We start from the raw sequence: 24,906 nt of genomic DNA, 5'->3' as shown, positions 1-24,906 counted from the left end.
GCCCTGGTAGAGGAGACTCAAACATACAGCATATTTCTCTAACAACTATGCAGCAAAATCTCATAACTTGATACACACTGATGCTACACGTATTTGGACAGCACAATGGGTTTAAGATATTCTGACCCTTATTAGATATTTATCTGGCCTGCTTAGTATGAACTATTACAGCCACACTGCAAGTATGAATATGGGGTTCACAGGGTGCTGCTTTGGGGTGCAGTGTGTCACCCTGGGGGGAAAGACTTCAGGAAGAGGCTGTTTTTGCAAAGCCCACCTGCTCTGCCTAGGAATTCAGCAGTGGGAATTGCTTTGCCAGAGTGATCAGTTTTGGTTTGTGCTGCGTGACAAATCACTTAAGTACTGAGTGCAGGGGTAGTGGCATGTTGTGATCCTGATTGCGTGAAGACAGGTCTTGGTACCCAGTGATGTGGGCTCTGCCAAAACAATCCTAGCTGCCGTTGGACCCTCTGCTTTCGCCCTGTTTCAAGACACCGCTGATTGAACTCAAATGAGAGTCTTTGTTTTGTTAAGTGATCATTAGAGCTGAAATCGCTGATAACCAGTCTAGCTGCTGAACCTCAAGGCATGTCTACACTTAAAATGCAGCATCGGCGCTTTAGTGCTTTAATGAAGATGCTCTAAACCGACAGGAGAGAGCTTCTCCCATTGGCTTAATCAATGCACATTCCCAAGAGCTGGTAGCTGCGTCGACGGGAGAAGCTCTCCTGCTGACATGGCATTGTCAACATGGGGTGATAGGTCAGTATAACTACGTCACTCAAGGAGGTGGATTTTCACATGCACCTGGATATTTATAAGATGTCTCTGAGTTACCTATTTTCTGTATTACTGCATCTGAAGAAGAGAGCTGAAGTCTCTCGAAAGCTTATGTCTGCAAATATTAAATTTGTTAGTCTTTAAAGTGCCACAGAACTCTCGTAGTCATACTGATATAGGTCTGTCATGTAGACCAGACCTAAGTTGCACAGATGGTGGCAGCAGCAGCTGAGGCATTTCTAATGCCATCTTCCCAACCCCTCCGGCGGGAGGGGAACTCATGTGAACTCACCTCTGAACTCTGGGCCTTCGCTGACCAAGGACAGCAACTGTGAGTGGGGTGCAGTGGAGGGAGAGGGCAAGGGCAGGTTCAAGGAGCATTTGTTGGACTTTCACCGCGCAAGGTGAAAAACAGATGCAAAGGACACCAGCCAACGGATTCTGGGCTGGGAGTTGTCATGGTCACATGCTTTCGAGTCGTGGTTGTGGTATTTTCCCAGAATAATGCCAAGTTCCATTTCTCTTTTTATTAAAAGCTCTCTTTTATTACACACAGACTCTGTGCTTGCAAGAGGGGAAATTCTGGCTTTTAGCAGCGCCCGAGGTGGTGATACTTTTCCTAGATTACTGGGTGGGGGCTCCAGCCGGTCCTGTTTCGCACTGGAACCCTGTGGTATTGAACTGGTGGTTGCTGCTGACTCCACCTGGCAGAAGGATTACATCTGGCAAAAAAAGCAGAAACATGGCGATAGATTCCACTAGAGCGTGATGTGCCAACTGGGGGCTTGTCTCTGGGAGGCGACACACAAAGCTGCTGAATTCTGACCCATAAGGATAGTGGAGCCAAGGGAAATTTTTCCTGGTGCTGACTGCACATAGGGGATGATTCGTCCGCACTGATGAGGTTTCAATCCCAGGAGATGTTCAGATCATTACACTGCAAAAGCCAACACTTCCCAGTCTACAGCGAGTGACCCCTGGGGTTCTCAGGAGAGCCAAAGGAAGGGAACGTGGAGGTGCCAGGAAAAGGCATTCTGTGCTGGTGCCTAAGACATCTAGGACATCCCTCAAGAGTGACCGACTCTCCCTGACACACTCAATGACGTTCCCACCAGCCTTATAATAAATCCTGGGTCACTCGGAAGGCAAAGCACCTTTACAGCAATAATGAGACCAAGCTAGAGATGACTGTCTCACAGGTTCGTATTGGAACAAAGCAGAGGACCTTTTAGCATCTCGGTGTCGACTGTGCGGAGAGTGGACATGGATACATCGTACGTCTGAGATTTTGTGCCGAATGTTCGGACTCTCTTGATCCATCCCCGGTACTCCTCTCTCACCTAGAGAGTCAGGGACACGGTCACTGCATCAGGTCACTAACCCTGAGGAAATCAGACATGGCCACCACTAGGCCGGTGAAGGCGCTGGGTGGGTGATGAAGGGCCACGGGCATTACCTGGCGATTGAGGAGACAGTGCACCAGAAAGATGAAGGCTCCCTGCAGGCTGTTGATGATGGTGAATAAATACTCCATGACTGTGGCTGCTGGGCCGACTTGTAGGAGACCAAGGATCCACGTGCAGCCCAGAATGAAGAGCTGGGCTATGGCTTTAAAGGTCAATAACCTGGATAAAGGCACATGGAGAGATCTCGTTACAATTATCCTGTGGAGAACAATTGCGTCAGGAGGGTCTGGGCAGTGTGGGAGAGAGCTACCGGCCCCTGCTTTACTGTGTGGGACAGGGGTATTGTTAATACCAAGACAATGGGAATTTAGAATGATAGAAGATGGAGGTTGGAAGGCACCTCAGGAGGTATCTTATCCAACCCCCTGCTCAAAGCAGAACCAACCCATGGGACCAACATGTTCCTGTGGATCCTAAATACGTGGTCCCCTTCCTGCAATCCCCACACCTTCCCTGTGCCAAGGAGCTTCCAACCAAGGGATCTGACCCTCCTCCATTGTTTCATTGCCTTCTCACCTGTGGTCTCTGAGGGTGGACACATCCGTATTGAGGGTGGAGAGTTTGTTTCTCAGGATCCACAGGATCAGGGCAAAGAAGGTTGTATTTATCTGTGGAAACGGCAGGAAATATTTCCTGTAAAATGTCCCTTCCGGGGCCAGTGAGCCCAGCTGAGGCACAGAACGAAGCCAGGGGACTGATCCGAACACTGCTGAACCAGTGGGGAGTCCAGGTGGCAATCACCCAGGGGAATCATCCCTGGCATCCCTGGTATTCTCCCGTGGCAGTTCTCAGTCTCTCCCCATGCACAGAGCTCACAGCACAGCCAGGACTGAGATGAATCAATGGGATCCCAGAGGCCAGATTGTGCTCAGAGTTAAATATGGAGCCACTCCAGTTTCCGGTGGGGTAAATAGTTATTCTGGGTTTACACTGGTGTCACTGAGAGGAGGATCTGGCTCGGCTATAGCAAGTGACTAATTCCAGGACTGGCCCAAGCGGATGGGCTCAGTGGGACCTAACTGGGTCGTTCCTTTGGTTTCCATGGGCCCCGTTCTCCTTCCTGCTTCACTGAAATCAATGGGGCCACAGAGGTGAGACGTGATCGGGGCCCTGTGGTTCTGGGAAATACCCACCAGGATTATGACACAGACTGGACCCAGGAAGCTCCAATGAAAGCCTTTCTTCTGGCTGAGCCAGCAGCTGCAGGTAGGGAGGAAGAAGAAAGGCGTTATCCCACAAACAACAATGTGGTGACATGAATGTGACTGCTCCCCTTTGTCAGCCCTCGCCATCTACCACCGCATCTCCTGCTTTCTGTTACCACTTCTTCTGCCAGCCCCTCCACGGACCATCTCAGATGGATGCTTGTAGTATCGATGAGGCCGGACACACCGCTGATGTAAAGCGGCCTTGCTACACTGAAGGAAGTGGAGCTACACTGATTTACACCCGCTGAGGATCTTGCCGGGGAGCCAAGAACACACCACTCCCTACGTTAGTGGAGGAGCTCACTTTACAGATGGACCATCAGGGATTTGCACACAGTAACAAGGTGCGTTTTTTTTACCCTCCAGTGCCACAAGCAAAGCCTGGGACCTGGGAGCCAAGCTGGGACCTTTCTGCCTTGTTCTTGCTCATCATCAGTGTGGTGAGGACTGTAGGTGTACGACAGGTGCCCAATGCCCCACTGCGCTAGGGGCACCTTAGGGCTACTGGGGAGGGGGCAGGGTCCCAGCAGGGATGTTCATCTCCCAGGCAGGGTGAGCAGGGAAATCTAGGTTAAATACAGACCTGGGTGAGCTCGTGCGACCCAGCAGGGAAGCCACGTCCCAGGTCCCGTCGGGATGGACTCTGCACTTACTATTGGGGAGATCCATAGCCTTCAGGATTCAGTGCTGCAGAAATAGCCACCACCAGGGCGGGGAATCCGTAGCCGAACGGGTACATGTATCTCTTCTTGAACCTGCCAGCGCTGGTGTAATTCACGACCTTCAGGTTCCTGACGGTGAGGAAGAGATGCAGCCCCTCCAGGAACATCCAGGTGAAGCAGGCCAGGAAGAGGTAGTGCAGGAAGCCAGCAATGACAGCACACGCCACCTGGGGGAGACAGAGAGCTGGGGGACACTGTGGCTGGGAGGGGAAATGCTGAGTATGGGACAGACCTGCCCGGGGGGGGTCACACCGGGATTCTGGTTAACACAGCTCTCCAGTTATAAGACTCCCTGACCCAGAGACAGCAGGTTCCTGGGACTCAGGGGGTCCAGGTTCTGTGCCCAGGAATGGAACAGATTCCCAGGGTGACCTTGGGAAAGTCAAGTAGGAAAGGAATTGAGGCACAGGGAGAATGTGACATAGGAATCGAACTGGCCGAAGTCCTGGGGATGGAGAGACTCAGGCCCCTGTGTCCAGCGTAAAGGGGCCTAAAGGGGGATGGAAAAATCTCCCTGGGAATCTGACCTGGGTCCAGCCAAGCCCAGAATCCAGGGAGCACAAAGGGGTTCAGGCCACAAACCCTGCCCCACTGCAAGCGGAGGAACAGAGCAGGTGAGAATCGGGCCCTGGGAGCGGAGCAGGCCATACCCGACTGCTGGTGCGGGTCACAGCGGTGAGGAAGAGCAGGTCGGCCAGGAAGAGGCAGAGGCAGAGCTGCAGGTGGATGGAAGTGCTGACGTTGCGGATGGAGCGGCACAGCAGGAAGGTGAGGATGGCGAAGAGGAGGCAGAGCAGGGAGAGGGTCAGTCCCACGTTGGTGATGACGGTCAGTGTGTAACTCTCCTGTAACACAGCAAAGGAGAATCACCACCACCCTACTCAGCCTTTTCCCGGCAAAGCCTCCAGTCACTGCAGTGACAGTTTTGCCCAAGCAATGGCAGAGTGCGGCTGGCGCTGAGAGTCCCGCCCTGCGATCCGAGTCTAACACCGAGATACCGTCACTGCGGTGGGAGCCATAAGGAGGGCGAAGCTGGAGAGATGGTCGCAGCTGCAGGTGGTGTGAGTGCTGTTCGCGTGCAGAACGGTGCAGCCGTCCCGAGACCAGGTGCCTTCCCCGTCCACGAATTTCCAGTAGACGCAGAGAGACTCTTCCTTCGCTTGTATGTCCTGGAAACACAACAGAATCATCCTCATCCCCACGGGAGCACAGAGCGTTGTTTGGGTTAGCACGTGTCTATACACGCAGTAACAGACCTGGCTGTGGGGCAGGGTGAAGTTTGCAGGTCTGGAGAGGTGAATGTGTCTCCTGCCTCCGATGGCCCCACTCACCACCCTGGAGTTGAGGTGACTATTCCCCAGCGTCCCACCAGCTGGTGGATTTCCCTGGCTGAGAAGTCTCCTGTTGATGATGGAGCCCAGTGTGGAGTAAGAAATAAAAACAGCAGCAGCCGTCAGACCTGCTGGGAGAGGAGACGCAGACGCTATGGCAAAGAATGAGCCAGCCAGGTGCCCAGCAACCAGGGGTCCCAGCGAGCCCGTGGCAGAGCTGGGAATGGAACCCAGGAGTCCTGGCCACAACTCATAAGATTTCGCCACTGGACCATGCCACCTCCTCTCTCAGAGACCCCAGGAACACGTCTGGCTGGAAGCTTTTGGCTGCAGGAAGCAGAGATGATGATATCATTTTTCTCAGCGAGACCAGGCAGAGGAGCTTGCCAGGGACGAGCTTCCCCTGGTGCTGGAGGATTAGGGGCCACCAGCCTGAATGTGGCAGCTGAGGGTACATGTTACCTGGTCCCCTTTCATCCCATTCAGGGGTCCCTGCTCTTTCCATTCTCTGGGCCCATGTCCTACCAGAGACCCTTGCATCAGCTGCCTCCCCTCGGACCACACAGACCCTCACCACTTGGAGCTCAAGCTGTAGGGCAGCTGGGAACGAAGGGGTCTGTACAGCTCACAGCCCCACAGCCTGAGAAGGAGCACTCTGGTGCTAGAGACAGAGGTGAGGGTCCCAGCCTGCAGATCCCAGGGGAGGGAGGAATGGGGGAACCCGGTCTGGGGGTCGGTGCCTGGGAATGGCTCTGTGCTGTGGTTTGGGCCCTGGGTGTCTCCATCCCCAGGATGGTACCTTGTGTGGCTGCCCCAGTGACTGTATCACAGTGGATGTCCATCGTCTCCCCGTGAGCACTCAGCCTGAAGATCTCGTTGTCCTGGCTGCAGTTCCCCGTGACGAGCCGCGTCTGGACAGCTGCAGGGGAGAGGGGGAGATGACAGAGCCCCTCGCTGTGAAACCACTTTCCTGGGAATCTGTCCCAGCTGGGGCAGCTCCAGGCCCCCTCCCACGCCACTTGGTGCCGCAGGGCTTCAGGGCTCTTCCCCACTGGAGGAGGGGGAAGTTTGGAGCTCCCCCACCCCGAGTTGCCTTGGGCACCCCTCCGTGCCCCCTTCCCACATTCTGTCTGTGTCTCCCTGGGGATGCTGTGCCCAGCAAGGGGCGTACCCTACGGGGGCGGGGGGGGCATAAAGCCCCTATGGTGGATTGCCAAGTGTTGCATTTAACCCCTTCTCAAGCAGTTGCTGTTGCTCCCGGGGGCACTGGCAGGGCTGGGCTCTATTTCCTGGGCCGGGTCAGGGCAGGTCCGTGTCTGTGTTCACCACAGGCTCACATCCACACAGATATTTCAGCTCCAACTTCCAGTGGATTTGGGGCCTAGTGTAGAACCCCGGATCTCCCGGCAGGAGGAGTGCTAAAAGCCACCCGTCCCGCCCCTCACCCATAGACTCTGTTGTCACGCTCTGTGTCATGTTCCCCGGGGACCTGCGCGCAGTGGCCAGCGTGGCCATCTCCACGCTCTGCAGTAGGAAATCCACGGCCAATGCCACATCCCCCTCGCTTGTGCTGTTCCAGATGGAGGTGTTGTTCATGATGGTGCTGAAAGTGTGAATCTCTTTCTGGGGAGAGGAAAGGAAACACCCTGGAAGCGAGGAGTCCGGGGGCTCAGGCGCCACGTCCCATGTGTTCACAGGTGACAGCGATGTGTCTTAGGTACATCAGACATCACAGCCTCTCCCAGCTCAGGGGCTGCAGTGCTCTCAGAGGGGAACCCTTTACAAAGCCAGGTGGGGCTGGAACCCTTTGTCATTCCTTCTTCGTCCCCTGCACCCCATCCCTCCCTCCAAGGGCATAACATTATCACAAGGCCACAGCAGCTGAGGTCAGAAAGGTATGGCAGAGCCAGGAGAGAGAGAGAACCCAGATCCTGCAGCCTGAAAGACCCTGGCTGATGAGCTGAAGGAGAATCCCCATTAACTGTTAGCAGTATGGGGCTTCTGAGGCACAACACAACAATTCTGAACACTAGAGGGTGGACAAAGACACGTGCGCACACCCCAATAGAGGGCGTTTGTGCCCACACCCACCCACACCACTAGGGGTTGTGTTCATGCACACATCTACAAACGTCACTAGGGGGCATCTGCATGTGCACTTGTGCGTGCGTGCACACACACACAGCACTAGAGGGTGTGTGGACGCACACAACCCTCACTAACACAGGGCATCTGCATGTGCCCACACCCACCCACACCACTAGAGGACACATACGCACGCACACACCCACCCATGCACCCACCAGTGGAGGGCACAGATATTTTCTGAAGAGTATCTGTCACCCGCAGTGAGACTCCTAAACCGGCTTAGCAGCAGGCAGTTGCTCCGGGCTGTGGGGCACACAGGGGGGCCCTAGTCAGCAGGGCACATTCAGGGGGTGGAGCCTCTCACCTCTAGAGATAATGCCGCACTCCTGGCTCCCCACGTTGACGTCAAAATCTCTAAGGTCGAATTAAGGAAAGAGCAAAAACTGCTGCTGCTGCTGCTCAGCTCTCCCTGCAGAGACCAGGGCAGAGGGTGAGTTCTGCAGGCACTGCAGGGCGAATGTGCAGGGGCCTGATCCTGACACCCTTAATTGTGTGACTGAAGCTTTTCAGAATCGGGCCCTAGATCCCTGAAGACTGTATCAGACTTGCGCAGCCCAGGACACGCCCGATGGGCTGTTACCGCAGTGAGATTCATGCGGAGAAACGGAACAGGTGCGGGTGTGTGAGAAGAAAGTCAGAAGAATAAACAGGGAACAAAGTGCTGAACTTAGAAGTGGAAGGTAAGAGAAGGATCGGGGAACCCACAACTCGATGGGGGGATGTCATACAAAAGGATTTGATGAGCTGCAGAGTTTATGAGGAACTGCTCCAAGACAGACTGGAAGGGGAGAAGGACTTGAACAGCTGATCACAGGTAGATGGGACCAGCCTAGGAGGAGGAGGAAGAAGAGGAGGAGAATCGGGTCCAGCTATGAAAGGAACAAACCCAGCAGTGCCTTAATCTTGGCTGGGGTTTGTAGGCACTACCGAAAAAACAACAAAGGTTTTTGTCTGGGAATTTCCATATTGGTGGCACAAAACACAGGGCAAAATCCCCACCAAATGAAGGATGGGTTCAAAGGTACCTGCAGAGGGCAGTTCCTGCGCCTCTCTTTGATTCTCTCCAGCTCAGCGCTGCTGTTGTAGCAGGGGTCTTGGAGCAGCGGGAAGAGAGGAGCAGATATTAGCGCTTTCACCGCAGATTTTCATATCAACTGGCTCCTGCTTGAGGGAAAATCCCCCTGTCCTCCGGCCCCGCTGGCTGCTCTCTGTCTACATGCTGCGCTGCCAACAGTTTAACAAGCGGCTGCTCTAATAAAACTCCCTCCCTTCCTGCCCATCTCACTCCGTGGCTCTGTCCCCTCCATTTACAATGCGCTTTGCCCCGCCCTCCTGCTCCCGTCCCCTGCTTCCCACACATGACTCTGGGCACCTGCCATCCTCCAGCTGGTCTGAGCATGTGGTAAGGTGGCCGGATGAATTTGCAGGCTTTCCTTCTGTAAACACAGGGGCATTGGTAGCCCCAAGTCTGTGCATTAGCACTAGAGGGCGCCCCTGAGTGTGAGGGTGGGGAGAGAAACTAGTTATCCCTGCCCCCTGCCTGCCTCCTAGACTTCCTGGTTTCCATGGACTCTGCAGAGAGACCTGCTGGGAACAGACACCTCTGCCCGCTGGGGGAGAACTCACCTTCACACGTGGTTTGGTTCAGTTCCCAGCTCCCGACTCCGGTGGAAGGGATTAGGCCGGCTGGGCACCTACACTGGAAACTCCCGCCGGTGTTGAAGCACAGGACTCCCGGGCCGCAGATGTCAGAGGATCTGGCACATTCATCAATATCTGGGAGGGAAAATCAGAGAGGCCCCACTGAGCAGCTGTTTTGAATCCCTCACCACAGAGGTGTCATCAGCAGGGTTTTGAACCTGGGACTTTCAGCACCATAGTGAGGTGTACGTTAAAGGAGCAATTCCATTGCCAGGCAGCAGTAGAAAGTTATCTTCTTGATGGACCAAACACTAGAGGGGAACAAAGGAAGTCCATTGAGTCTCACTGAGGGCTCCAGTGGGACCCGAAGCAAGGTGGGGCTGGGACCCTTTGTCATTCCTTAGGAGCAGAGAGTTTTTGGACAGGGGAGGGGACAGAGAGAGCCCAGCAACTCACGTCATCTCTGCTCTCTTCTCCTCCCTCCCCTCCTGTGAAAAACGGAGCAATCTGTTCTTTGCTCCTCCTCCCTTCATCTGTAGGCCTGGAGGGGGGATAAAGAGACCCTGGGCAGCCCCCCTTCCATGAAACAGGCATGAAGAACCCCTCTTGAGGCAGGAGGACCTGAGGTGCATTGGGTGATCGGGGCAGATGTGGGAGCTGCTGCAGGGGTCAGAACTGATTGCGAGGCTGTGTGAGTTGCACGGAATTAGTTAACCAATAGGTGGAGGTGGTGGGTGCAGGGTGGTGGGAAGAAGCTTGATGCTCAGTGCCATCAGCAGCCAGAGAGCTCCTGCCATGGGACCAAACCACCGTGTCATACACCTGGGAGAGCAGGCAATGCCGAAGTGGCCACCAGCCTGGATCCCCTCCTGGCGGGTCCTGATTCTGGTCTCACACTGGGATAATCTGGAGAAACTATTAGAGTAATTAAGGCTGCTCTGGATTTTACACCACTATAACCAAGGCCAGAGTCCAGTCCAAGGGGTCCAATACTCCTTCAATGCACCCCCGCTGACTGGTTCTAATGAAACCCCTGAGCAAACCCTGGTTTCCACAGGACAGTCCCACCAAATTTAACAATCAAAGTCCTGATTCTTAGCAACACACAGGCCGCACCAGGCTGCTCTGGCAGCGTAACGGCCACTGGAGAATTTGGTGTATTGAAAACTGTGTTAGCCTCACTTTACATCAGCAAGGGGCCTTCCTGGTCCTGTTTACTGGCTGAGGGCCTCCATGCAGAAGTCTGTGATTTGGTTTTTTCAGCTGTCTGTCTGCAAAAGAGCTACCCTAGAGGGAAGGGGCGTGAGGCAGAGGGGGGGAGGATTATGCCCATCTGCCGCAGGGAGCAGCCTGCTTTGTCTCTCTCTGTTTTGGGTACTTGTCTGTTAGGGTTCTGGAGTTAAGAAATAACCTTGTGTTGTGGTGCAGCCAGCCAGTGAGAGGATTTTATGCTTTGTTTCCCACTGTGTGCGTGTGTGCTATGAACATAACAGACGGGAGAACAGTCACTGTGGCATCTATGGGTCAATCCCCCATCCCACAATGGGGCCTAATGCGGCTAAGATCTGGGCAGATTTAGGAGTCCATGTTTGAAGCTTGGTCTCCCAAGGGGTGGAAATGTGGCAGAAAATGCTATCATGTTCCAATCACAGGGGAACACACCGGCATTGCCAGCCTGGGTCAGTCCCAAGGCCCATCTACCCCGATATCCCGACTGCGACAGGTGCTGCAGAGGAAGGTATAAGTGTCCAGCAGCAGCCGTGGGATAATCTGCCCCCAGGAAGGTCTCTCATAAATCAGAGGTCGGCTTAAGCCCAGATGTGAGAGGTTTTCCTCCCTCCCAGAATTATTGTCCATTAACTATCACAGCCCCAGGGATTGTCGTTCCCCATAGAGGCGGCCAGTCCCTCTTTAAAAATCGACTCACTCACAGCTTGGCTGCCAATCGGTAGCAGTGATTCCACGAGCTAATGCTGCACCGGGTGGAAGGAATTTGCTCCATGGGGTTCATCCCCTGTCCAAGCGCCGGAGAAAGGGGTGAGCCCGGCTCCCAGCGCTGTGGGTGCAGGCAAGGCTGATGACTCATCACAGCCTCCATGATGGCCTCGTGCCTTTGTCAAACCTGGTAGAAGCCCCGGTGCAGCACCAGGCCTGGAATAAGCACATGAAGTGCGTGGGGGAAGGTGGTGTCTCAGAGGGTGGGGGTCAGGGCAGAGCTCACCCTGGCAGAAGCTTTCATTCGCGCCCCTGAAAGTGGCTTTCCCAGAGCTGGACTCGTAGCCATTGATGCAGCTGCAATAGTAACTCCCAGGCATGTTGGTGCAGTTTGCGTGGGGTCCGCAGTCTTGCCGGCTCGGCCCCAGACATTCGTCAATATCTGCAACACAAGAAGGGGACGCTCTGTCCAGGCCTGGTAGGGAGACATTCCCCTATCATCCCCTTGTACTGACCGGGGTGTCGGAACCTAGGCAAAAAGGACACTGTTGTATTTAACAATGAAAGGCCTGATTCTCAGCAACACTCAGGCTGCAGTAGGCTGCTCTGGCACCGTAACGGCCACCTGACAGTTTGGTGTATTGAAAATTGTGTTAGTCTCACAAATTCTGACTTTACATCTGCAATGGGCCTTCCTGCTCCTGCTTGCAGGCTGGGGCCTCTGTTCAGAAATGTGTGATCTGTTTTTTCCAGCAGTCTGTCTGCAAAAGAGCTAGCCTAGAGCAAAGGACTGGGGGGAGTTATGCCCATCTGCCGCAGGGAGCAGCCTGCTTTGTCTCTCTCTGTTATGAGTTCTTGACTGTTAGGGTTCCGGACTTAAGAAATAACCTTGTGTTGTGCTGCAGCCGGCCAGTGAGAGGACTTTTTGATTTGTTTCCCAGTCAGTGCTTCTGCTATGGATATAACAGATGGCGGAACAGTCACATCTTTGGGTCAATCGCTGTCCCACAATGGGGCCAATGACTTCAACGATTCAAGATTGTGGGGAGATTTAGGAGTCCATGTTTGAAGCTCGGTCTTCCAAGGGCCGGAAATGTGGCAGAAATTCCTCTCACATTGCAATCACAGGGGAACACACCGGCATTGCTTACGGTGAAGCATGGGCGAGCTTCACCAGCCCAAAGGCAGCTGTGGGATAATCTGCCCCAGGAAGGTCTCTAATAATCAGAGGTTGGCTTAAGCCCTTACATGGGATGTTTTCCTCCCTCCCAGAATGATTGTCTATTAACTATCACAGCCACAGGTATTGTCTTTCCCCATAGAAACATCCCGTCCCTCTTTAATACTCGACACACTCATGCCAATTGGTAGCCGCAATTGCACGGGCTAATGCCGCACTGGGTGGAAGAGTATTTCCCTGTATCTGCTTTGAATTTGCCACCTTTCTGATTCAATGAAATCCATGCCCTGCCCCCTTGCTCTCTGGTCTTTTTAAAGCTCATGATTTTCTAAACTAATCTTGTGATTTCTTTGAATGCTTGGGATTGTCGTCACTGGAGACCCGCTAAAGCCAAATGAAGTGTGTAGCTGTGCAGGGATGCATCTAAGCATGTGCTTTGCTGAATCGGGTTCTCAATGAGCACTGACAGAGACCAGCAGAGAGAGATTTAGCAGCTGGCAGCCTCTAGCATCCCCTGGTAGAGACACACCAGCACCTAGGTATCCTCTGCCAGGGGACTTACAGTGGAGCATGGGCCAGCATCACCAGCCCAAAGGGGTCTCCGAATCCACTGGACTGCCAGCACAGAGAGACCCCTCTGTCTGTGCCCTGGGTAAACTCCTGTCTGCACTGCCCTGGGAGAGCGACATGGAGCTGGAGTAGAGAGAGCACGTGGCCTGGAGCAAGGCCTGGGCCCTGAACTAAAGTCAGCAGAAGTTACTCTCTGAGCAAATGTCAGGCCCTGTCCAGAGGCAGAGGCTTGCCTGCAAGTTCCCTGTCCGGTAAGCGAACTCGGCACCGGTGGTGCTGGCATTGCTAAAACACACTGACTATGTCAACACATTCCCGCAGGGCAGCGCAAGGAACAGCCCCAGCCAGGCACGATAGGATGGTTTGACAGAAGGGATGAGCAGTGATGCTTGGTCTGAAACATCAGGAGGAAAGTACAAAGCCAGGTGGTGAATAGGGATGTTTTGTGTGAAGCGTCGGGAGAAAGGTACCAGGGCAGGTAACAAACGCCTTGTGACACATGGAAGGTGCTTCGTGAGTTGTTTACCCCAGATTGTGTGTCTCAGTCTATAGATGTTGGGGAATCTTGCCTTAACCCTTTGTCTGCCGTAGGGGGCAGTGGAAAGTCCCGCCACTCGCTGAGCTGGTCCATTGTCACGGGCACACAGGTATTAATGTCCCTGCAGCGTCTATGGGGTTAGTACCGTGTTTAGTCGGCAACACACCTGGCCGAACGCCTTCCCCACTGAACCGACTCTGTGTCTGTCTGGGCAGTTCGATCGAGGTCTGCCAGGCCGGCTACTGGCCAGAGCCGGGTCAGCACAGAGAGGACAGACACGCAGCCAACAGCTGACAACACCCGTGTCCTGCACCATGCTGCTGGAAGCCAGGGTGTCTGAGGGAAGCCTGGGGCTAGGCTGGCAATGCCACTCACAGCACGTGCCCCGTACAGCGCTGCCCAGGGGAGCTTGGGGAGTGGGAGTGTCCCCCAAACTAGCAGCCGCATCCTCTAGAGCCATGGGTGAGCACGGCTGCCTGGCCCCAGCGGGAGCTTAAACACTAGGAGACCTGGGGTGAATTCAACAACGCTTCAGCCCAATTCCTGGAGCCGTGCCCGGAGCCCCTTCCCAAGCTCAGGGAGGGTCGGGGAGGGTGGGGCACTGGCTGCCCAGATGCTGTGTGCTGGGGCCAGCGAGGGTCCTCTCCCCGCTCCCGGTGCATCCCTGGAAACCTGGGGGTTTATTCTCAATCCAAACACCCAGGGCAGGGGAGATCCTGGCCCCCACGCGCTGTGGGAGTGGTCGAGGGTCACGGCTGATCACAGCCCCAGTGCCTGGATCGGGTGCCTTTACTGCAGCTGGCAGCAGCGTCTGGTGCAGCACCAGGCCTGGAATGAGCGCAGAGGTGCGGGGGGGTCTCAGCAGAGCACAGTGGGGGACCAGGGACAGCTCACCACGGCAGATGCTTTCACTCGTGCCCCTGAACGTGGCTTTCCCAGAGCTGGACTCGTATCCATCGATGCAGCTGCAAGAGTAACTCCCAGGCATGTTGGTGCAGTGTGCGTGGGGTCCGCAGTCAGCCCGGCTCGGCCCCAGACACTCGTCAATATCTGCAACACAGGAGGGGACGCTCTGTCCAGTCTTGCTAGGGAGACATTACCCGTATGACTCCCTACACTGAGCTGGCTGACAGGACCCAGGCGACGGGGACTCAACTGAATTTAACTATCAAAGGCCTGATTCTCAGCAACACTGAGGCCGCACTAGGCTGCTCTAGCAGCGTAATGGCCACTTGAGAATTTGGTGTATTGAGAATTGTGTTGGTCTCACAAGCTCTCACTTTACATCTGTAAGGGGCCTTCCTGCTCCTGCTTGCGGTCTAGGGGCCTCTGTGCAGAAATATGTGATCTGTTTTTTCCAGTAGTCTTTCTGCAAAAGAGCTAGCCTAGAGCAAAGGGGTGGGGGGAGTTATGCCCATCTGCCGCAGGGAGCAGCCTGCTTTGTCTCTCTCTGTTTTGGGTTCTTGGCTGTTAGGGTTCTGGACTTAAGAAATAACCTTGTGTTGTGCTGCAGCCGGCCAGCGAGAGGATTTTATGCTGCCTTTCCAACTGTCTGTGTGTGTGCTATGAACATAACAGACGGGAGAACAGTCACTGTGGCATCAATGGTTCAATCCCTGTCCCACAATGGGGACAATGACTTCAATGGGTCAAAGATTTGCGGAGATTTAGGAGTCCATGTTTGAAGCTTGGTCTCCCAAGGGGTGGAAATGTGGCAGAAATCCCTATCACGTTCCAATCACAGGGGAACACACCGGCATTGCCAGCCTGGGTCAGTCCCAAGGCCCATCTACCCCGGTATCCTGACTGCAACAGGTGCTACAGAGGAAGGTGTAAGTGTCCAGCTGCAGATGTGGGATAATCTGCCCCAGGAAGGTCTCTAATAATCAGAGGTCGGCTTAAGCCCTGATGTGGGATTTTTTCCTCCCTCCCAGAATTATTGTCCATTAACTATCACAGCCCCGGGTATAGTCGTTCCCCATAGAGGCGGCCAGTCCCTCTTTCAAACTAGATTCCCTCACAGCCTGGCTGCCAGTCGGTAGCAGAGATTCCACGGGCTAATGCTGCACTGGGTGGAAGGAGTTTGCTCCGTGGGGTTCATGCCCCGTCTAAGCGCCGGGGACAGGGGTGAGCCCGGCCCCCAGCTCTGCGGGAGCAGGCGAGGGTCACGTCTCATCACGGCCTCCGTGACGGCCTAGTGCCTTTGCCAAAGCTGGCAGAAGCCCCGGTGCAGCGCCAGGCTTGGAATGGGCACGTGAAGTGTGTGAGGGAGGGGGTGTCTCAGCGGGTGGGGGTCAGGGCTAGCTCACCAAGGCAGGTGTTCTCACTCGCGCTATTGAACGTGGCTTTCCCAGAGCTGGACTCGTATCCATCGATGCAGATGCAATAGTAACTCCCAGGCGTGTTGGTGCAGTGTGTGTGGGGTCCGCAGTCTGCCTGGCTCGGCCCCAGACACTCGTCAATATCTGCAACAGAAGAAGGGACGCTCCATTCAGTCCTGGCAGGGAAACGTTCCCCGTATCACCCCCTGCACTGAGCTGGGTGACAGGACCCAGACAACTGGGCCTCTTTGAGGTTTACAATCAAGGGCCTGATTCTCAGCAACACTCAGGCCGCACTAGGCTGCTCTGGCAGCTTAACGGCCACTTGAGAATCCCCCGCCCTGCACAAGGGCCACCCCAGCTGTGGTATAATCTGCTCCCAGGAAGGTCTCTAATAATCAGAGGTCGGCATAAGCCCTGTGGTGGGAGGTTTTACCTCCCTCCCAGAATGATTGTCCATTAACTATCACAGCCCCAGGTATTGTCATTCGCCATAGAGGCGGCCAGTCCCTCTTTAAAAATTGACACGCTCACAGCTTCCATGCCAGTCGGTAGCAGTGATTCCACGAGGCTAATGCCGCACTGGGTGGAAGAGTATTTCCCTGTATCTGCTTTGAATTTGCCACCTCTCTGAGTCAATGAAATCCATGCCCTGCCCCCTTGCTCTCTGGTCTTTTTAAATCTTGTGATTTTCTAAACCAATCTCGTGATTTCTTTGAATGCTTGGGATCGTCGTCACTGGAGACCCACTGAAGCCAAATGAAGTGTGTAGCTGTGCAGGGATGCATCTAAGCATGTGCTTTGCTGAATCGGGGGGCTCAGCGAGCACTGACAGGCACCAGCAGAGAGAGATTTAGCAGCTGGCAGACTCCAGCGTCCCTGGTAGAGAGACACCAGCACCTGGGTATCCCCTGCCAGGGGACTTACGGTGGAGCATGGGCCAGCTTCACCAGCCCAAAGGGGTCTCTGAATCCACTGGACTGCCAGCACAGAGAGACCCCTCTGTCTGTGCCCTGGGTAAACTCCTGTCTGCACTGCCCTGGGAGAGCAACATGGAGCTGGAGTAGAGAGAGCACGTGGCCTGGAGCAAGGCCTGGGCCCTGAACTAAAGTCAGCAGAAGTTACTCTCTGAGCAAATGTCAGGCCCTGTCCAGAGGCAGAGGATTGCCTGCAAGTTCCCTGTCCGGTACGTGAACTCGGCACCGGTGGTGCTGGCATTGCTAAAACACACTGACTATGTTGACACATTCCCGCAGGGCAGCACAAGGAACAGCCCAGCCAGGCACGATAGGATGGTTTGACAGAAGGGATGAGCAGTGATGCTTGGTCTGAAACATCAGGAGGAAAGTACAAAGCCAGGCGGTGAATAGGGATGTTTTGTGTGAAGAATCGGGAGAAAGGTACCAGGGCAGGTAACAAACACCTCGTGACACATGGAAGGTGCTTCGTGAGTTGTTTACCCCAGATTGTTTGTCTCAGTCTATAGATGTCGGGGAATCTCGCCTTAACCCTTTGTCTGCCGTAGGGGGCAGTGGAAAGTCCCGCCACTCGCTGAGCTAGTCCATTGTCATGGGCACACAGGTATTAATGTCCCTGCAGCGTCTATGGGGCTAGTACCATGTTTAGTCGGCAACACACCTGGCCGAACGCCTTCCCCACTGAACCGACTCTGTGTCTGTCTGGGCAGTTCGATCGAAGTCAGCCAGGCCGGCTACTGGCCAGAGCCGGGTCAGCACAGAGAGGACAGACACGCAGCCAACAGCTGACAACACCCGTGTCCTGCACCATGCTGCTGGAAGCCAGGGTGTCTGAGGGAAGCCTGGGGCTAGGCTGGCAATGCCACTCACAGCACGTGCCCCGTACAGCGCTGCCCAGGGGAGCTTGGGGAGTGGGAGTGTCCCCCAAACTAGCAGCCGCATCCTCTAGAGCCATGGGTGAGCATGGCTGCCTGGCCCCAGCGGGAGCTTAAACACTAGGAGACCTGGGGTGAATTCAACAACGCTTCAGCCCAATTCCTGGAGCCGTGCCCGGGGCCCCTTCCCAAGCTCGGGGAGGGTGGGGCACTGGCTTCCCGGATGCTGTGTGCTGGGGCCAGCGAGGGTCCTCTCCCCGCTCCCGGTGCATCCCTGGAAACCTGGGGGTTTATTCTCAATCCAAACACCCAGGGCAGGGGAGATCCTGGCCCCCACGCGCTGTGGGAGTGGTCGAGGGTCACGGCTGATCACAGCCCCAGTGCCTGGATCGGGCGCCTTTACTGCAGCTGGCAGCAGCGTCTGGTGCAGCACCAGGCCTGGAATGAGCGCAGAGGTGCGGGGGGGTCTCAGCAGAGCACAGTGGGGGACCAGGGACAGCTCACCACGGCAGATGCTTTCACTCGTGCCCCTGAACGTGGCTTTCCCAGAGCTGGACTCGTATCCATCGATGCAGCTGCAAGAGTAACTCCCAGGCATGTTGGTGCAGTGTGCGTGGGGTCCGCAGTCAGCCCGGCTCGGCTCCAGACACTCGTCAATATCTGCAACACAAGAAGGGGATGCTCTGTCCAGTCCTGGCAGGGAGACATTCCCCGTATCACCCCTGCACTGAGCTGGGCTACGGGACCCAGACGACTGGGCCCCTGTGAGGTTAACAAAATCAAAGGCCTGATTCTCAGCAACACTCAGGCCGCACTAGGCTGCTCTGGAACCGTAAAGGCCACTTGAGAATCCCCCGCCCTGAACAAGGGGCCACTGCAGCTGGTGTGGAGAGGCTTTATGGGCCATGCCTCCACCCTGTCCCCAGCCCCTGACTTAGGGGCCATGGCCCAGGTGCCCTGTGCTGCAGCTATTCTCTGCCTCACAGAGTCCATAAGGGTAAGATCAGGGGCATGGCTGTGGTCCCCTGCACTGTGTATATTCCCTGCCCCCAGGGTCCATGGGGGGCAGAATGCACTGAGCTATTCCCATGGCCCGCACATAAGGCCCCTTCCCAGGCTCAGGGAGGCACTAGCAGCCCGGACGCTGTGTTCTGGGGCCGGCGAGGGTCCCCTCCTGTCTCCATGGTGCTTCTCTGCAGCACAAGGACTTTGCTCCGTGGGTCTCTTTCTAACTCTGGGTTTTATTCCTCGTCCAAGCACCGGGGAGAGGGGTGAGTCCGGCCCCCAGCTCTGTGGGAAAAGATGAGGGTCACGTCTCATCACAGCCTCAGTGACGGCTTCGTGCCTTTGCTAAAGCTGGTGCAACGCCAGGTCTGGGCTCAGCAGGTGTGAGGTGTGGGGGGCGTGTCTCAGCAGGTGGGGGTCAGGGGCTAGCTCACCACGACAGTTGTTCTCACTCGCTCTCATGAACGTGATTTTCCCAGAGCTGGACTCGTAGCCCTCGATGCAGCTGCAACTGTAGCTCCCAGGCATGTTGGTGCAGTGTGCGTGGGGTCCGCAGTCAGCCCGGCTCGGCCCCAGACACTCGTCAATATCTGCAACAAAGGAGGGGACGCTCTGTCCAGTCTTGCTAGGGAGACATTACCCGTATGACTCCCTACACTGAGCTGGCTGACAGGACCCAGGCGATGGGGACTCAACTGAATTTAACAATCAAAGGCCTGATTCTCAGCAACACTCAGGCCGCACTAGGCTGCTCTGGTAGCGTAACGGCCACTTGAGAATTTGGTGTATTGAGAATTGTGTTGGTCTCACAAGCTCTCACTTTACATCTGTAAGGGGCCTTCCTGCTCCTGCTTGCGGTCTAGGGGCCTGTGTGCAGAAATATGTGATCTGTTTTTTCCAGTAGTCTTTCTGCAAAAGAGCTAGCCTAGAGCAAAGGTGTGGGGGGAGTTATGCCCATCTGCCGCAGGGAGCATCCTGCTTTGTCTCTCTCTGTTTTGGGTTCTTGACTGTTAGGGTTCTGGACTTAAGAAATAACCTTGTGTTGTGCTGCAGCCGGCCAGCGAGAGGATTTTATGCTGCCTTTCCAACTGTGTGTGTGTGTGCTATGAACATAACAGACGGAAGAACAGTCACTGTGGCATCAATGGTTCAATCCCTGTCCCACAATGGGGACAATGACTTCAATGGGTCAAAGATTAGGGGAGATTTAGGAGTCCATGTTTGAATCTTGGTTTCCCAAGAGGTGGAAATGTGGCAGAAAGCCCTATCACGTTCCAATCACAGGGCAACACACCGGCATTGCCAGCCTGGGTCAGTCCCAAGGCCCATCTACCCCGACATCCCGACTGCGACAGGTGCTACAGAGGAAGATGTAAGTGTCCAGCTGCAGATGTGGGATAATCTGCCCCAGGAAGGTCTCTAATAATCAGAGGTCGGCTTAAGCCCTGACGTGGGATGTTTTCCTCCCTCCCAGAATTATTGTCCATTAACTATCACAGCCCCAGGGATTGTCGTTCCCCATAGAGGCGGCCAGTCCCTCTTTCAAACTCGACTCACTCACAGCCTGGCTGCCAGTCAGTAGCAGTGATTCCACGGGCTAATGCTGCACTGGGTGGAAGGAGTTTGCTCCATAGGGTTTATCCCCTGTCCAAGTGCTGGAGACAGGGGTGAGCCTGGCCCCCAGCGCTGCGGGAGCAGGCGAGGGTCACGTCTCATCACAGCCTCCGTGACGGCCTCGTGCCCTTGCCAAAGCTGGCAGAAGCCCCGGTGCAGCGCCAGGCTTGGAATGGGCACGTGAAGTGTGTGAGGGAAGGAGATGTTTCAGCGGGTGGGGGTCAGGGGAGAGCTCACCGCGGCAGGTGTTCTCACTCGCGCTCCTGAACGTGGCTTTCCCAGAGCTGGACTCGTAGCCATCGATGCAGCTGCAATAGTAACTCCCAGGTGTGTTGGTGCAGTGTGCGTGGGGTCCGCAGTCTGCCCGGCTCGGCCCCAGACACTCGTCAATATCTGCAACAGAAGAGCGGAGGCTCTGTCCAGTCCTGGCAGGGAGACGTTCCCCGTATCACCCCCTGCACTGAGCTGGGTGACAGGACCCAGGAAACTGGGCCTCTTTGAGGTTTACAATCAAGGGCCTGATTCTCAGCAACACTCAGGCCGCACTAGGCTGCTCTGGCAACGTAACGGCCACTTGACAATCCTTTGCCCTGAACAAGGGGCCACCCCAGCTGTGGGATAATCTGCCCCCAGGAAGGTCTCTAATAATCAGAGGTTGGCATAAACTCTGAGGTGGGAGGTTTTACCTCCCTCCCAGAATTATTGTCCATTAACTATCACAGCCCCAGGTATTGTCATTCGCCATAGAGGCGGCCAGGCCCTCTTTAAAAATTGACACGCTCACAGCTTCCATGCCAGTCGGTAGCAGTGATTCCACGAGGCTAATGCTGCAGCGGGTGGAAGAGTATTTCCCTGTATCTGATTTAAATTTGCCACCTTTCTGAGTCAATGAAATCCATGCCCTGCCCCCTTGCTGCCTGGTCTTTTTAAATCTTGTGATTTTCTAAACCAATCTCGTGATTTCTTTGAATGCTTGGGATCGTCGTCACCGGAGACCCACTAAAGCCAAATGAAGTGTGTAGCTGTGCAGGGATGCATCAAAGCATGTGCTTTGCTGAATCGGGGGGCTCAGCGAGCACTGACAGGCACCAGCAGAGAGAGATTTAGCAGCTGGCAGACTCCAGCGTCCCTGGTAGAGAGACACCAGCACCTGGGTATCCTCTGCCAGGGGACTTACGGTGGAGCATGGGCCAGCTTCACCAGCCCAAAGGGGTCTCCGAATCCACTGGACTGCCAGCACAGAGAGACCCCTCTGTCTGTGCCCTGGGTAAACTCCTGTCTGCACTGCCCTGGGAGAGCGACATGGAGCTGGAGTAGAGAGAGCACGTGGCCTGGAGCAAGGCCTGGGCCCTGAACTAAAGTCAGCAGAAGTTAATCTCTGAACAAATGTCAGGCCCTGTCCAGAGGCAGAGGCTTGCCTGCAAGTTCCCTGTCCGGTACGCGAACTCGGCACCGGTGGTGCTGGCATTGCTAAAACACACTGACTATGTTGACACATTCCCGCAGGGCAGCACAAGGAACAGCCCCAGCCAGGCACGATAGGATGGTTTGACAGAAGGGATGAGCAGTGATGCTTGGTCTGAAACATCAGGAGGAAAGTGCAAAGCCAGGCGGTGAATAGGGATGTTTTGTGTGAAGAATTGGGAGAAAGGTACCAGGGCAGGTAACAAACACCTCGTGACACATGGAAGGTGCTTCGTGAGTTGTTTACCCCAGATTGTTTGTCTCAGTCTATAGATGTCGGGGAATCTCGCCTTAACCCTTTGTCTGCCATAGGGGGCAGTGGAAAGTCCCGCCGCTCACTGAGCTGGTCCATTGTCACGGGCACACAGGTATTAATGTCCCTGCAGCGTCTATGGGGTTAGTACCGTGTTTAGTCGGCAACACACCTGGCCGAACGCCTTCCCCACTGAACCAACTCTGTGTCTGTCTGGGCAGTTCGATCGAAGTCAGCCAGGCCGGCTACTGGCCAGACCCGGTCAGCACAGAGAGGACACACACGCAGCCAACAGCTGACAACACCCGTGTCCTGCACCATGCTGCTGGAAGCCAGGGTGTCTGAGGGAAGCCTGGGGCTGGGCTGGCAATGCCACTCACAGCACGTGCCCCGTACAGCGCTGCCCAGGGGAGCTTGGGGAGTGGGAGTGTCCCCCAAACTAGCAGCCGCATCCTCTAGAGCCATGGGTGAGCATGGCTGCCTGGGCCCAGCGGGAGCTGAAACACTCGGACACCTGGGGTGAATTCAACAACGCTTCAGCCCAATTCCTGGAGCCGTGCCCGGGGCCCCTTCCCAAGCTCGGGGAGGGTCGGGGAGGGTGGGGCACTGGCTGCCCGGATGCTGTGTGCTGGGGCCAGCGAGGGTCCTCTCCCCGCTCCCGGTGCATCCCTGGAAACCTGGGGGTTTATTCTCAATCCAAACACCCAGGGCAGGGGAGATCCTGGCCCCCACGCACTGTGGGAGTGGTCGAGGGTCACGGCTGATCACAGCCCCAGTGCCTGGATCGGGCGCCTTTACTACAGCTGGCAGCAGCGTCTGGTGCAGCACCAGGCCTGGAATGAGCGCAGAGGTGCGGGGGGTCTCAGCAGAGCACAGTGGGGGACCAGGGACAGCTCACCACTGGCAGATGCTTTCACTCGTGCCCCTGAACGTGGCTTTCCCAGAGCTGGACTCGTATCCATCGATGCAGCTGCAAGAGTAACTCCCAGGCATGTTGGTGCAGTGTGTGTGGGGTCCGCAGTCTGCCCGGCTGGGCTCCAGACACTCGTCAATATCTGCAACACAAGAAGGGGATGCTCTGTCCAGTCCTGGCAGGGAGACATTCCCCGTATCACCCCCTGCACTGAGCTGGGTGACGGGACTCATACGCTTGGGCCCCTGTGAGGTTAACAAAATCAAAGGCCTGATTCTCAGCAACACTCAGGCCGCACTAGGCTGCTCTGGAACCGTAAAGGCCACTTGAGAATCCCCAGCCCTGAACAAGGGGCCACTGCAGCTGGTGTGGAGTGGCTTTATGGGCCACGCCTCTGCCCTGTCCCCAGCCCCTGACTTAGGGGCCATGGCCCAGGTGCCCTGTGCTGCAGCTATTCTCTGCCTCACAGAGTCCATAAGGGTAAGATCAGGGGCATGGCTGTGGTCCCCTGCACTGTGTATATTCCCTGCCCCCAGGGTCCATGGGGGGCAGAATGCACTGAGCTATTCCCATGGCCCGCACATAAGGCCCCTTCCCAGGCTCAGGGGGGCACTAGCAGCCCTACGCTGTGTTCTGGGGCCGGCGAGGGTCCCCTCCTGTCTCCATGGTGCTTCTCTGCAGCACAAGGACTTTGCTCCGTGGGTCTCTTTCTAACTCTGGGTTTTATTCCTCGTCCAAGCACCGGGGAGAGGGGTGAGTCCGGCCCCCAGCTCTGTGGGAAAAGACGAGGGTCACGTCTAATCACAGCCTCAGTGACGGCTTCGTGCCTTTGCTAAAGCTGGTGCAACGCCAGGTCTGGGCTCAGCAGGTGTGAGGTGTTTGTGTGGGGGTGTCTCAGTGGGTGGGGGTCAGGGAGAGCTCACCACGGCAGGTGTTCTCATTCGCTTTCATGAACGTGATTTTCCCAGAGCTGGACTCGTAGCCCTCGATGCAGCTGCAACTGTAGCTCCCAGGTGTGTTCGTGCAGTGCGCGTGGGGTCCGCAGTCTGCCCGGCTCAGCCCCAGACACTCGTCAATATCTGCAACAAAGGAGGGGACGCTCTGTCCAGTCTTGCTAGGGAGACATTACCCGTATGACCCCCTACACTGAGCTGGCTGACAGGACCCAGGCGACGGGGACTCAACTGAATTTAACAATCAAAGGCCTGATTCTCAGCAACACTCAGGCCGCACTAGGCTGCTCTGGCAGCGTAACGGCCACTTGAGAATTTGGTGTATTGAGAATTGTGTTAGTCTCACAAGCTCTCACTTTACATCTGTAAGGGGCCTTCCTGCTCCTGCTTGCGGTCTAGGGGCCTCTGTGCAGAAATGTGTGATCTGTTTTTTCCAGTAGTCTTTCTTCAAAAGAGCTAGCCTAGAGCAAAGGTGTGGGGGGAGTTATGCCCATCTGCCGCAGGGAGCAGCCTGCTTTGTCTCTCTCTGTTTTGGGTTCTTGACTGTTAGGGTTCTGGACTTAAGAAATAACCTTGTGTTGTGCTGCAGCCGGCCAGTGAGAGGATTTTATGCTGCCTTTCCAACTGTGTGTGTGTGCGCTATGGACATAACAGACGGGAGAACAGTCACTGTGGCATCTATGGGTCAATCCCTGTCTCACAATGGGGACAATGACTTCAATGGGTCAAAGATTTGGGGAGATTTAGGAGTCCATGTTTGAAGCTTGGTCTCCCAAGGGGTGGAAATGTGGCAGAAATCCCTATCACGTTCCAATCACAGGGGAACACACCGGCATTGCCAGCCTGGGTCAGTCCCAAGGCCCATCTACCCCGACATTCCGACTGCGACAGGTGCTACCGAGGAAGGTGTAAGTGTCCAGCTGCAGCCGTGGGATAATCTGCCCCAGGAAGGTCTCTAATAATCAGAGGTCGGCTTAAGCCCTGATGTGGGATTTTTTCCTCCCTCCCAGAA

General features: G+C 55.4%; 1 protein-coding gene across 1 annotated transcript; it reads right to left on the bottom strand.

Annotated features, from left to right (window-relative positions):
• Positions 1 to 1,058: 1,058 nt before the first annotated feature.
• On the bottom strand, positions 1,059 to 24,771 carry LOC137143937 (adhesion G protein-coupled receptor E3-like). The gene is made up of 20 exons (XM_067534013.1): positions 24,764 to 24,771; positions 23,865 to 24,055; positions 20,549 to 20,704; positions 19,132 to 19,287; positions 15,829 to 15,984; positions 9,282 to 9,431; positions 8,681 to 8,748; positions 7,960 to 8,064; positions 6,953 to 7,130; positions 6,307 to 6,426; positions 5,433 to 5,638; positions 5,175 to 5,345; positions 4,827 to 5,021; positions 4,108 to 4,343; positions 3,380 to 3,446; positions 2,763 to 2,854; positions 2,237 to 2,405; positions 2,033 to 2,120; positions 1,458 to 1,471; positions 1,059 to 1,115 (listed from the first exon to the last, which is right to left on the bottom strand). Exons 1-20 carry the CDS (start codon positions 24,769 to 24,771, stop codon positions 1,059 to 1,061), a joined length of 2,583 nt encoding a protein of 860 aa, XP_067390114.1.
• Positions 24,772 to 24,906: the final 135 nt, after the last annotated feature.

Source organism: Emydura macquarii, unplaced genomic scaffold (genome assembly GCF_026122565.2).
Source record: "Emydura macquarii macquarii isolate MOO-44397 ecotype Brisbane River unplaced genomic scaffold, CSIRO-AGI_Emac_v2 contig_3366, whole genome shotgun sequence".
NCBI lineage: Eukaryota > Metazoa > Chordata > Testudines > Chelidae > Emydura > Emydura macquarii.
Note: the sequence above shows the minus strand (reverse complement) of the source record. Positions and strands in the feature narration are given on the sequence as shown.

Bases quoted from the DNA above. Each gene is read 5' to 3' on its own strand.
- LOC137143937 (XM_067534013.1), bottom strand. The intron at 5,639-6,306 runs GTACCATCCTGG...CTCCTCTCCCAG, and splicing joins CACTGGGGCAGCCACACAAG to CAGGTCTGACGGCTGCTGCT. The intron at 2,855-3,379 runs GTGGGTATTTCC...CCGTTTCCACAG, and splicing joins CAGTCTGTGTCATAATCCTG to ATAAATACAACCTTCTTTGC.